Source organism: Meles meles, chromosome 13 (genome assembly GCF_922984935.1).
Source record: "Meles meles chromosome 13, mMelMel3.1 paternal haplotype, whole genome shotgun sequence".
Classification (NCBI taxonomy): domain Eukaryota; kingdom Metazoa; phylum Chordata; class Mammalia; order Carnivora; family Mustelidae; genus Meles; species Meles meles.
Window position 1 is genome coordinate 9,128,083 of NC_060078.1, and position 13,321 is coordinate 9,141,403.

A 13,321-nucleotide genomic window follows, 5' to 3' on the forward strand; every position below is an offset into this window, starting at 1 on the left:
AGGAACATTGCTTACAGTGCAGAGTGGATGTGGGTACAGGTCTGGAACACAGGAATGATTTTCCATTCCTATCAGGTTAAACTCTCCAAGAAATGGTAGAAGCACTGAAATTAAAAACCCAGGGTTCTTAGGGGGTTTTGCCTCTTAAACATGTCTTCTTGCATCATAGATCATGTGTAACATTTTATTTTATTTTCTGGCATCACTTTAGGCTTGACTTACCTCTGCCTTTCATGTTGGGTCAGAAATAATCACTAACTCACTACCTCCTCCAACATTGTTCATTGTTTGCTTAGGTGTTAAAATAAAAGACACAGTCTTTGTATACCTTCAGAAGAGGAGACAGAAACTCTCTCTCCCCCCAGACTGTCTCGTGCTTAATTTTATTCTTGAAGAAATCCTATTTTCTTCTATCTAGAGAAAAATTATATAAAAAATGTTCTTTAGGATGTTCTCAATAATTATACTACATTCTTTGGAATGCTTTCAGCTCATTAAAGCAAAGAATTTAGTTTGGGAAATAGTTTTTATATTTCATTTTACTTATCTATTTGTTCTAATTTTGCTTTTTTTAAGTGTTAAAATATTAGCATACCCTCAGTATGGAATTTTGGTTTTAGCCTAAACTTTCTTAGGACAACATATAAATAACAAGTATTTTTTGTTTTTGTTTCTGTTTTTCCTTAGTGGAAGATGTACAGGTATCATGTTATAGAATTCTGACTAGCTTATATGCTTTAGGAACCAGCAAAAGTATTTATGTGGAAAGGTAAGATTTTAAAACTTTAATTTTGTTTCAAGTGTTCAAAGCTGTTTCAAGTGTTATAACTATTTGTTTCAAATCTTTGTTTTATCAGTTTTTCCTTAGTTATAAACTAAACAACCAGATTAATACATTGAATTTCTTGAGAGTAATAGAACAGTCTTTAAGCTGAATTTGAATTGATATAATTTTGTGGGGAAAAAAAAAGTAAAGCAATAATGGTAAAGCTAATGTAAAGATTAAAGAGGGTGTTGTGAGTTTTATGAAGGAGTCTGCTGGAACAGTTTCTCATTATATATTTGAAAAGCAAAATGGGCGTGAATATCAGCAGTTATTAGAATGAGCTTTATTTTTTCATGTTCTCACATTCAAGAGGAAGAGATTATCAGATGATGTGGATGGGTCAAGATAAGGACTCTCCACTACGTTTAAGATGAGAGGTCACTGGTGATTCCATTAAAAGATTTCTGTGAAAAAGAGAAGAGAAAACGTTTTTTTAAAAATGTTAGACTAAAGAAAATGACATTCAGAGAGAAGACTGACAAATAAAATTAATAAATGAAAGGATATTCTGATGGAATAATATTGAAAAGATGTAAATTCTCCCCAAAGTAATCTATAGTTCATTATAATACAGTTTCAAGTGGAAATTTGCTTTTTATTGAATTTGACAAAATAATTTAAAAGTTCATTTGAAAGAATAACTCCTAAGACTAGCCAATAAAATTTTGAGAGAGGACAAAGTGATGGAAGGGTACTCATTTGGCTTACCAAATCTTAAAACTTACAAAGGATCAGTAATTAAAATATGGTTGCAAGTGCATAGAGATAGGACAGTAAATCAATGTAAAAGGATAATTCAGTTCATGCTGCATATTTTTTACCAGTTTTTTTTTTTTTTAAGATTTATGTATTTGTTCTGGGGAGAGCATGAGTGCATGAGTGAGCATGAGAGGTGGGGAAAGGGGCAGCAGGAGTGGGAGAATCTCAAGCAGACCCATGCTGAGTGCAGAGCCGGACACTGGGCTTAATCTCATGACCCTGAGATCATGACCTCAGCCAAAATCAAGAGTCCAAGCTTAACCAGTTGTGCCACCCAGGCACGCCTTACCTGCCTTTTTAATTAATCTCTGTTTTCATATGATTTTTATGGCTTCAAAATATTTTATACTAAGGAAGTTTTATAATTTATTGAAATGTTACTTTATTTTTGATTTGCGGGCTGTTTTTCTCATTTCCATAGATAATGCTAAATCTATGTTCATAGTTTTCTGTGTATATTTCTTCTTATTTATTTTAGCTATAATCTCAGAATTTAGAAATGTGGGTTAAGGAATAGTAGACATATAATAATTATGATACACATCTCACTGTCTCTTCAGAAAATTGATTCAGTTGACACTGTCAAGTTTTATAAGAGAATCCTTATTTCCTCACATTTTCCTCATTTCTAATTGTTACTCTTTTTACTATTTAAAAATATAACAGTTAAAAATGGGATTCATTTTGTCTTTTCAAATACATTTCCCTAATTCCTGGTTCCTACCCATTCTTTGTGTGGTTTGTCATTTTTCTTTACTTTGTGAATTACCTTTCATATCTATTATACATTTTATATTAATGTGTTGATGAGTGAATTTTATTAATTAAAACTATTAACCTCTTGCCTGTTATTTCTACCATCTTTATGACTTTTAGCATTTTCATAACTTCATAGTGATTATATGTAAAATCATGTACAGATAATGTTTTATGACTTGGGAATTTTAATTATTATAACCTATTAATTATCTCATGGGTTTTTATTCCCCTTAATAACAGGTTATAACAGGTTATACCATAACAGGTTATACCATACTTATAACAGTTAGAAATTCAAATATTCTCTTAGGTTTTTCATTCTTTTAGTTGTTTAAATTTAGCTTTTTAATCCTTTGCTCATTCAATAAATAAGGATTAAATGCCAGGTTCTCTGATACAGCAGTAAGTAAGATAGATGCCTATTCTCAAAGAGCTTATACCTAATGGGGAAACAGAAAACAAAACAAATAAAGTGGGAAATGTCATACTGGCACGTTATCGCGTGTGAATAAGCAGACAGTAAATAGAATGACATGGGGTACTTGAGAATGTATGTTTGAGAACATGATTTTTTTTTTTTTTTGAGAACATGATTTTTGAGAACTTTCCCCCATTCAGTGGAAAGCCGGTAGTAGATTAGTAGATAAATCAGGTATAAATGGGTCTGTGTCGGGTAGCTTCCGTTTTCTCTATAAAGTATGCCTCAGCCAAGTGATGACTGAAAAAGGAAATGTAAGAAGTAGGCAAGTAGAGAATGTCTGAAGTGATCCTTTCTGGAGTAAGAAGGGAATTTACTAGAAATGAATCTGAATTTCGTATTTCTCTTTAATGTTACAAGGAATGCAAATTAAATGTCTAAAATCATCCACCATCTGGAAAGTATTGATTTTTCATTGAAATGTAGTTGGCATACAATGTCACATTAGTTTCAGGTGTACAGGGTAGTGATTGGACAGTTGTGTACGTTACTCTGTGTTCACCACCATCAATGTAGTTACATGTATCATCAGGCAACACTGTTACAATATTATTGACTGTATTCCCTATGCTGCACTTTTCATCTCTGTGACTTATTTTTTGTTTTTAAAGATTTATTTCTTTTAGAGAGAGAGTGAGCGCAATGAGGGAGAGGGAGGGAGAGGCAGTGGGAGAGAATCCTCAAGCAGACTCCCCACTGATCGGGAATCCAGACCTGGGGCTCAGTCGCACTACCTTGGGAATCATAACCTGAGCCAAAATTAAGAGTCAGACGCTTAACCGACTGAGCCTCCCAGGTGCCCCTCTGTGACTTATTTTATATCTAGAAGTTTGTGCCTCTTAATCCTCATTAACTTTATCCCCCTAACTCCCTCCCCAAGTAGTGATTTATTAAATATTTCTTTAATTTGCTGATTTAAAATGAAACCATCATATTCTGAGGTAATACATTTACTAGATCATATTTTTAGAATCTCTATTCCATTCTGTTATTTGATTTTTTAAATGATTAGGTCATTACCATATAGCCTGAATTATTAAGAGTTTGTGATACATTTTAATATCCTCATTAATATATACTAATATAATGCTGTACTAATATAACAATACTCTCTCATTACCTTAGAAGGGCTGCTGTTGTCGCTCTTGTTACCTCTGGTTTTTTTTTTTTGTTTTCTGGTTGTTTTTTCAGGGACAAGGGGAGGTTTAGATAAAATATGGGATCCTTTTGTTAGGTTCTAAAAAAAGGTACATGTTTTTTATTTGTTTGCAATTATAAAGTCATTTGGCAGAATATAAAAATGAAAATCAAAAGATGAGTGAAACATATTTTGAGAAAATGAAGAAGTAACACTATAACTTGAGAAAAATGTAGATATTGGGGTGTCTGGGTGGCTCAGTCACTTAAGTATCTGGCTCTTGATTTCAGCTCAGGCCATGATCTCAGGGGCGGGAGACTGAGCCCCAAGTCTGGCTCTGTGCTCAGCATAGAATCTGCTTGAGATTCTCTCTCTCCCTCTCCCTTTGCCCCTCCTTCATTCATGCTTGCTCTCTCTCTCTCTCTCTCTCTCTCAATAAATAAATAAATAAAATCTTGAAAAAAAGAAAAATGTAGATATTTTAATAAGAGTCATCTAAAAAAATTGCTATTTGCAGAATACCAACACAAATGATCAGAGTTGGTCTGAGAATTACTAGTTGAATCAAAATTTTAAAGTGAATTATTAAATAGGTCACATGAATTATTAATGAAATAAAAGGACTCGTCCAGTCAGATGTAAGGGAATAAATTACTTTGGAGTCATACAGGAAACATTTTAGACTATTAAATTCTTGAATAAATATATCCTCATTATTTTCAAACATTTGTTGAACTCATAATATGTACCAGAAATTTTGCAGTTCTGCATCCTTAATTTTAGGTCAGGAAAGCAAAACATAGGAAGAATGAGTAATTTTCCAGTAGTAATACAAGTTTGGGATAGTTTTGGAACTCAGTTCTGTCTGAATCAAAGCCCTATAGTCTTTGTAATTTCTTGATATCCTAAATTATTTTTAACAATGAAATGTTATTTGATGTTTGAATTAAACTCTATGTTATTCAGTGTCATTCTATGAAGGGAAATTTTCTCGTAGCTGACTAAATTTCTAATCATTTTAATTTAAAATATTAGACAATCAGACCTTGTTAATTTTAAGTAATCATGTATTTTTTAGTTAGAAATTTAGAACTACTAAGTAAATTATGTAATCTTTTCTTAATTACATTTTATTGACTTTGAAAATAAAACATTTATACACAATAATTAAGAAGGTCATAATATACCAAAATAACTCTCAAATTGGTCTGCATTTAATAAACAATGTGCCAGTGAATCCTTGGATGCCGTAGGTAACCAAGGGAAAGAGGGAATTTTTGTCAGTGGCAGGGGCAGCTTTGGGTCATACCCTTCCCTAAATCAACTGATCACAGCATGAAACCTTAAGCCTCTTCTGTCCCTTAAAAATGATGAGTCAAGGAGCACCTGGGTGGCTCAGTGGGTTAAAGCCTCTGCTTTGGGCTCAGGTCATGATCCCAGGGTCCTGGGATCAAGCCTCCCATCAGGCTCTCTGCTCAGCAGGGAGCCTGCTTCTCCGTCTCTCTCTGCCTGCCTCTGCCTACTTGTGATCTCTGTCTGTCAAATAGATAAATAAAATCTTAAAAAAAAAATGGTAAGTCAGTTTTGAGTGTTATTAATAGTTTTTGACATTTATTATGTTTTACTATTTTTTGGCTACCCTGAAATTACTTATACATAGTAAATTTTCAAAATACTGTTTTAGTGTATTGGTGTGAGTCCTTTATTTTTTTAATGTTTATTCACCTACCAAGAATTCTTCACCAGGTCATTATGTTTAAAAAAAAGATGTAAAGAAAACAAGCAAAGCAAAAGACATGTACAAACTTGTGAAGGGATTTGACAGGGATTTTGGTCTTTTTTTTTTTTTTTTAAAGATAATTTAGCTTTATTTATTTATTTTTTAATGGCGGGACTATGCTAATGAAAGCATATGTTGTTTTGCAATATAAAAATTGGATTTTGGAGTTAATTTTATTGGTAGCACTAGTAGTATCCCTCTTGTAGGTTAAACTGGTTAATTTTACTCTAACTTCTTCAGTCATTCACTTGGAAGACATAAAAACCATAAATGTTTTCTACTTGCAGGCAACGTTCTGCCTTAGGAGAATGTCTTGCTGCTTTTGCTGGTGCCTTTCCTGTAGCATTTTTGGAAACTCATCTCGACAAACATAACATTTACTCCATCTACAATACTAAGTCCTCACGAGAAAGAGCAGGTAACACAGAAGCATGTTCGTACTTGAGATATGAAGTTGAAACTTAATGACACTTGTTTTATTTTCCTACAGTGATTTTTTAAAAATGGTCCATTTCAGTTTTTATATCTCCAGTGCTATTTGTTCTTAAATATTATTTGGATTTTTTTTTGGAATGTTATATAGTATTCTCATAGCATCTATAAAAGAAAATCCGTTTAATTTCTTCTAAGTAAATGAATTACAGACAAATTAACACTCTTAAGAATAAGACAAAATAATCGGCAGAAATTGAAAAAGTAGGCCAATCTGGTCTCTGATTCCATTATCTCTAATAATCAGCAAGTACTGTTGGGTCCCCAGTGTTGGGTCCCCCAATAATGGGTCCGTGATTAAAGGAGCGAGACTGAAACTGATAACAAAGTGAAGGTCAAGCAAAGCTTTTTTTCCACGCCAAGCACTGAGAATCAAACCAACGGGCCGGGCCACGCCTCTTACAGAGAGTGCGATGCCTCTTACAGAGAGTGCGACCCCTCCCAGCCTCACAGACTAATTTTTATAGAGCAAAGGCCATGTGGTTGAGTCTGGCCACACACAGGTGGTCAATGAGATTGCAATACACAGAGAAAGCTGCACAGTCATGCTAGGTCACACACGGGTGGCCAATTGAACTACAAATCACCCCATAGTAGCTATTTGAACTAGCCTATCACCTTAGTCAGAATGGGTGCCCAAAAGGCACCCCAGGGGCAGGGCCCATCCTCCTTGGTAGCTAGGAGACAGTATGCGCCCCCCCCCCCCCCATTGAATGTCTCCACCTGACCTGACCCACCCTTGTATTTGGGCTTAGTTACATGGGACTGGTTTCCCGGACTTGCTTTTAAGTAAGTTCCCCTGGTGGGGGGGTGGGCAGGGTCAATTTAAGTTTTATTGCATAAACAACAAAATGGCAGTTCAACCTGGGTGGGGCCGATCTGGCTAAATAGGCCCTACAGTAAGTGGTGTTCTTGTTTGTTACATTTATGGATTTGTACCTTTCAGGGTTTTTTTGTTCACCAGATATGTCCATCTTATTGGGACAGTTTTATTCTATGTGTTTTTTCCTAATAGTTTAGTCTATTTATTATCTTTTAAAAAGTATAAATTTGAGACACAGTCAGTCAGTGACTTGAATTTGAACCCAACCTTAGCATGCATATATTTAAGATTTTTATGCCTGTATGTATACTAGGCATCTATAAATATAATATGCCTCCTGTTGCTTTTCACTTGGGAAAATCTATTGTTCTGTTTAGGTAGGCTCATTTCCACCATCTCAGTTGAGAAGCTCATAGAACCATTCCTGATGATTTCAAGGATTGGTCAGTAAGAACCTATTATAGGATTTACTTACTAGGATTTAAATGAACTTGGATAAGAAATACTTTAAAAAGTAGTTATTTTTTTCTAATGAGGCTTTTAAAGCGAACCAAACAGTTCTCAAGACCTGAATGGTACAGAGATGTCCTCTCATATCACTTTTCTGTTTGAATTCCTAAGTCTGATACAGTATACTGTATTTTATTTGCTCTCCAATAGCCTCTCTCTCCAAAGAGAACTCTCCAAAGGGTTCTCAAAACTTGGACAAGAGCTGTTTGCTGTTAACAAATGCGTATCTCTCTGTTAATGAGATTATTTCTCTGTGTAAGAAGCCCATGTTTTTAGGGGAGCTGCTGGTTATACTGATTTTATAATGCCTTATATCAAGTAAGAAATCTTTGGGGCGCCTGGGTGGCTCAGTGGGTTAAAGCCTCTGCCTTTGGCTCAGGTCATGATCCCAGGGTTCTGGGATCGAGCCCCACATCGGGCTCTCTGCTCTGCGGACAGCCTGCTTCCTCCTCTCTCTCTCTGCCTGCCTCTCTGCCTACTTGTGATCTCTGTCTGTCAAATAAATAAATAAAAATCTTAAAACAAACAAATAAACAAACAATGCACCAACAAACAAGAATGTTCACAGCTGCATTAAAAAAAAAAAAAAAGAAATCTTTTACAGACTCAAGTAATCATTATTTAATTTGCCTATTTTATAATTCTAATGTCATATAATAGAAAGTTAAAGAAAAATTCAACATTCAGTAGTGTGACTTTGCAATATTTCTCTGTATAAATTCTACAGTATATTTGTAAATAGTCAAATGGTTGAGTTTGAACTATTAATCATCTGTGTAAACCTGCCCTATTATGTTGTCTTATTTAGGATTTTTGACTAATTAATACTTTTGCTGTGAGCCGAGAATGAAGCAGATTTGTTATTCATTACAGAAAAGAAAATGCACAGAGCAGATAATCTACCTGCTTTTGCTTCTGTAACAGCTCCTTTGCATAACAAAGTAAAGGAATTGGGGTGAATGATTTCCTTTCATTCCTGTTTTAGTCATTGGACAAGTAATTGTGGTGTACATTGGGGTGGAAGGAGGAGATTTGATACAAGGAGGAGCAAGACCGGATTCTTTCTCTCAGGAAGTTGTGAGTTACAGAAGGAGAGGGACTGATAGGCATATGTGATGGAATTCAGAATAAAGAACAAGAAGGATTGTTCTCCACCAAAATGCAGGTTTAGCCTGGGACCCCGGGAGAGACTTCACTGCGTTGGTTCAAGAGGAATCTTGAAATTAGGAACCCTGGAACTCTGGTACATTCGGAGAAACTTCAAGCCCTCAGGGGAGGGGAGTGCGTAATTCAGAGGGGAGGAAAGGATGGAAAACCAGGAGAAGTAGGCTTTCTTTGTTAGGGAAGGGGTGGGCACCACACCACACAAACAGAATCCTTCTGTTGGCTTTAGGAAGAGGAGTACATGAGTAGGTCAGCGTTGTAGAAATCCAGCCTGACAGAAGCTGAGAAGGTGAATGGGTGTGAGTCACCGGTTCAGAGAATGGCAATGGTAATTCAGGAGACACGGGACATGAGGAAGGCTCTTTGGATGGAGGATATCATGGTTGTGAGAGGTCCTGGAAGACCCATCCTGTTGTGTGGGAAATGGGAGAGCATTACAGCCTGGAAATTTCTTCTCAGTTTCTGGTCTGGGAAACTGACTGCATAATGTTGTCTTCAGCAAGACATGCTCAGGAGGTAGGCGGGAGAGGAATGGTCCAGTTTAAATCTGGATCCATTGTGTTTTAAGCTGCTTTGGAGACACTCGGTATTACACGCAAAGGTTTTCAGAAATCTGGCTTTGAGAGCTATTAGCTTATAGCAGAAGCCCATAGGAATGGCCACAACCACCCGGGGAAACGCAGAAGGTGAAAAAGAAAAGAGAATTCAAGGTAGAAAGAAAAGAGAATTCACAATATTTAAAAGTTCATCAAGGAGCAAACAGCCAGGAAAGGAGCCTTATAGCGTTCAGGAGGGAGTCAGGAAGACTGAATGAATGCATTGAAGTTAAGGAAAAGGAAATTCTGTGAGTGGTGGGAAAGCCCCCATAACAGTTAGTGGGGTATGGGTTTGTGAAAGAGGGAAACAGGTAAGCGGTGGGAAGCAGAGGACTTCATTGCTAGAAAAAGCTCATTAACCCAGGGGAGACTGGAAGTACAGGTACAGGCTGCTGGGGAGGAGATAGGAGATCCTACAGAGCAAGGGGCTGAGAAGCCCAGCAAGGCCCCTGAAGGGTGGCAGACTCTGCATTGAGAACACAGACTAGACCATGAACAGGGAGCACACAGCTCTTTGCACTGAAAATGGAGAGCAGACAGGAGAGGATGGACCCTCCAGAAGACTTGTGGGCAGAAGCATTTGCTATCCTGGTTTTCTCTGAAGTAGAAGAAATGGTCGTTTGCTGATCTTAAGGGACTGGTGGTGGGGTAGGCATTTGGGAAAAAGAACGAAAGTTTGATGGCTGCCATTGATCAAGTTCTAGAACACAGGTGAGGTTCGGTGGGGTGAGGTCCAGAGTCAATGACCAAGAAGGAATTCTTGAGACATCTTTGGGGCAAAATGGTGGCTTATGAAAGCATGGGGACAGGACCCGTGGGCAGGAAGAGCTGCTGCCCCAGGGATGTGAGGAGTGCTCTATTATATACTTGTAAGTTGGGAAGGGAATTAGGGATGATGTAAGTCTCTAAGGAATTTTGGAAGCAAGGTTTCTAGGACCTTGAGGGGCTAGTTATTGTCTGGGGAAAAAGGTTATTCATTACCAGTAATAAAATCTTCTTGTGAGACCCTTTAGATGTATATCAGTGGGCCATATGCTTGGGAATGATTCTCCACACTATCTTAGAGGTTTAGAGATAAAGTTTCCAAAGGAATTGTTAAAGTAGACTTACAGGATCCTGGTTGGGGGTAGGGGGTTGGTCAGGCTAGGATTGTCCTTTGCCCTTAGCAAAACCTTAAGGTGGGGATAGTTGAGTCCCTAGAGGAGAGTCACTCTGCTTGTTTTAAGGGCTTGTCAGTAGGTAAGGAAATTTAATAATTTTTCTTCTGCCTCTGTTTCCCACATCACCATGACTAAAGAGAGAGGGAGCCAACTGAAGGCATGGCTGGTCTTGCTGAGTTTTGAATCCAGCATGGAATGGTTGCTTACATCTTCTAGAATTCTGGCTGTCATCGTCTGTCTGTTCTTTCGCTGAACACAGTTCATTTTTATGTGTGTTTCTCTAGCTCTCAATTTGCCAACCAATGTGGAAGACGTTTGCCCAAATATACCGTCTTTGGAGAAACTCATGGAAGAAATCGTGGAATTAGCCGAGTCTGGCATTCGCTACACACAAATGCCCCATGTGATGGAAGTCATACTGCCCATGCTTTGCAGCTACATGTCCCGTTGGTGGGAGCACGGACCCGAAAACAACCCGGAAAGGGCTGAAATGTGCTGCACAGCCCTGAACTCCGAGCACATGAACACGCTCCTGGGGAATATTTTGAAAATCATATATAATAACTTGGGAATTGATGAGGGCGCCTGGATGAAGAGGTTAGCAGGTGAGAACTGGAAAGGAATGAACTGCTTCATTTGTTTTATCTCTGAAGGATTTGAAATCAGAACACGAGGGGCACCTGGCTGGCTCAGTCAATGGAATATGTGGCTCTTGATCTCGGGGTCATGAGTTTGAGCCCCACGTTGGGTGTAGAGCTTGCCTAATAAACAAACTTTAAAAAAATGAAATACCGAAGACTAGAAGGTTCCCGTCTTTGTCTTTATCAATATTTTTTCTCTTGTCAAAAAATATTAAAAATATTATTTCTGTCATACTGTTCTTTAAAACAATGTAGATTGAATTAAGCATCAGGTAACTTGCCATGTTGTTACAATATTTTTGTTGTTGTTGTTCCAACTTTTTTAAGCAAGTAAACATTTTCCTAGTTGAACAGTCTCTGTAAGATTAGTCAGTAAATGCAGGGTGAAAACTAATGACTCAGTAGACAGAAAAATAAATCTGGATTTTGAAACATCCCCCTTTTAGCAATTCATCTTTTTAGGAGTGGGGGAAGAAAATCAAAACATGCAGTCAAAAATTTACATTTGTTTATCATTGCACTATTTACGTTGGATAATGGGAAGCAATTTCTTTTTATTTTTTTTTAAAGATTTTATTTATTATTTGAGAGAGAGAACACACACAGGGGGAGGGAGAAGCAGACTCCCCTTCTGAGCATGGAGCCCATCATGGGGCTCCATTCCAGGACCCAGAGATCATGACCTGAGCTGAAGGCCGATGCTTAACTGACTGAAGCATCCAGGTGCCCCAGGAATCAGTTTCAAGGATGAAAAGAAGGATTTTAAAGAATTAAATTCAGAGAGAGAGGAAGAGGGAAGGAAGGGAAGGAAAGAAAGAAATTAGTTATTTACTTAAAAAACTCCACAGTAATACACCAATGTCTTACTAATTTGGGTAGGGTGTTTTCTCTCTTACTCATCTATTATTAGTAAATGAAAGAACAGTGTCCCATGCAAGGTAAGTCAAGGAAAGGAGGGAGGGACAGAGGAGAGAAGGAAATTAGTCGTTTACTTTAAAAACTCCAAAGCTGGGGTGCCTGGGTGGCTCAGAGAGTTACACTTCTGCCTTCAGCTCAGGTCATGGTCTCAGGGTCCTGGGATGGAGCCCCACATCCAGCTCTCTGCTCAGTGGGGAGTCTGTTTCCCCCTCTCTCTCTGCCTGCCTCTCTGCCTACTTGTGATCTCTCTCTGTGTGTCAAACAAATAAATAAGATCTATTAAAAAAAAATAACAAAACAAAACTCCAAAGTAATACATGATGTCTTACTAACTTGGGTAGGGTGTTTTCTCTTTTATACATTTATTATTAGAAAATGAAAGAACAGTGTCTCATGCAGTGTAAGTCACCCACTGGGACTGGGACCAGGATGGGAAATCAGAAGTGATAATACTAGACGTCCTCTCATAATTATCCAGTGGTACATAGTCCCTGTAAAGAAAGGACCAGAGGGACCTTTTCCATTTGGGGATTTTTTCTTATTTTTGTGAGAATAATTGATTTCTAAAGTGAATGAACGTGTTTCTGGTTGGTTTTGTTTTTTTTTTTTCCTATTCCAAATTAGCTGCCAATTAAAAACAAAAAACAAGAAAGCACATCAAATTCAATTCAGTAATCATTTTTGAACAGCAACTGTGCAATTAGGTTTGGGACTGGAAAAATGGCCGAGGCACAGGCTGAATCCTGAAAGAAGCCACATGCCGGGGGAGGAGGGGTTGCGTAGATCGTGCAATTACAATTGTAATTATAATCTGTCTTCACTTTAACAAATGTCAATGCAGGGCAGAATATTAATGTCTATCTTCGAACAGTTTTTTCACAGCCCATTATAAATAAAGTGAAACCTCAGCTCCTAAAAACGCATTTTTTGCCATTAATGGAGAAACTCAAGAAAAAAGCGGCAATGGTGGTGTCTGAGGAGGACCATCTGAAGGCAGAGGCCAGGGGGGATATGTCCGAGGCAGAACTTCTCATTCTCGATGAGTTCACCACGCTGGCCAGAGACCTCTATGCCTTCTACCCGCTCCTGATTAGATTTGTGGACTACAACAGGTACAGTGTTCAAAAGTGATGAACTTCTCTGATTCGGTCATGACCTTGCTGGGTTCCTGCGTCCCAGTGGACTTGCTTATTGACTGCATGATGAGCTTGTACATGATTGTGACATAACCAAATGCTTAGAGACAGGGTGGTTTTCACCAAGCGTCTCCAAATTAC

The 13,321-nt window shown here is 37.7% G+C and overlaps 1 protein-coding gene across 12 annotated transcripts in view; it reads left to right on the forward strand.

Moving 5' to 3' along the window:
- RYR2 (ryanodine receptor 2) overlaps positions 1-13,321 on the forward strand; it is a 749,188-nt gene that overhangs the window by 616,676 nt on the left and 119,191 nt on the right. For all 12 annotated transcript variants that reach the window (XM_046026812.1, XM_046026816.1, XM_046026818.1 and 9 more), the window contains 4 exons: positions 688-769; positions 6,028-6,158; positions 10,770-11,090; positions 12,916-13,156. In XM_046026812.1, coding sequence (XP_045882768.1) covers positions 688-769; positions 6,028-6,158; positions 10,770-11,090; positions 12,916-13,156 — 775 coding nt within the window. The remainder of the gene's footprint in view (positions 1-687; positions 770-6,027; positions 6,159-10,769; positions 11,091-12,915; positions 13,157-13,321) is intronic.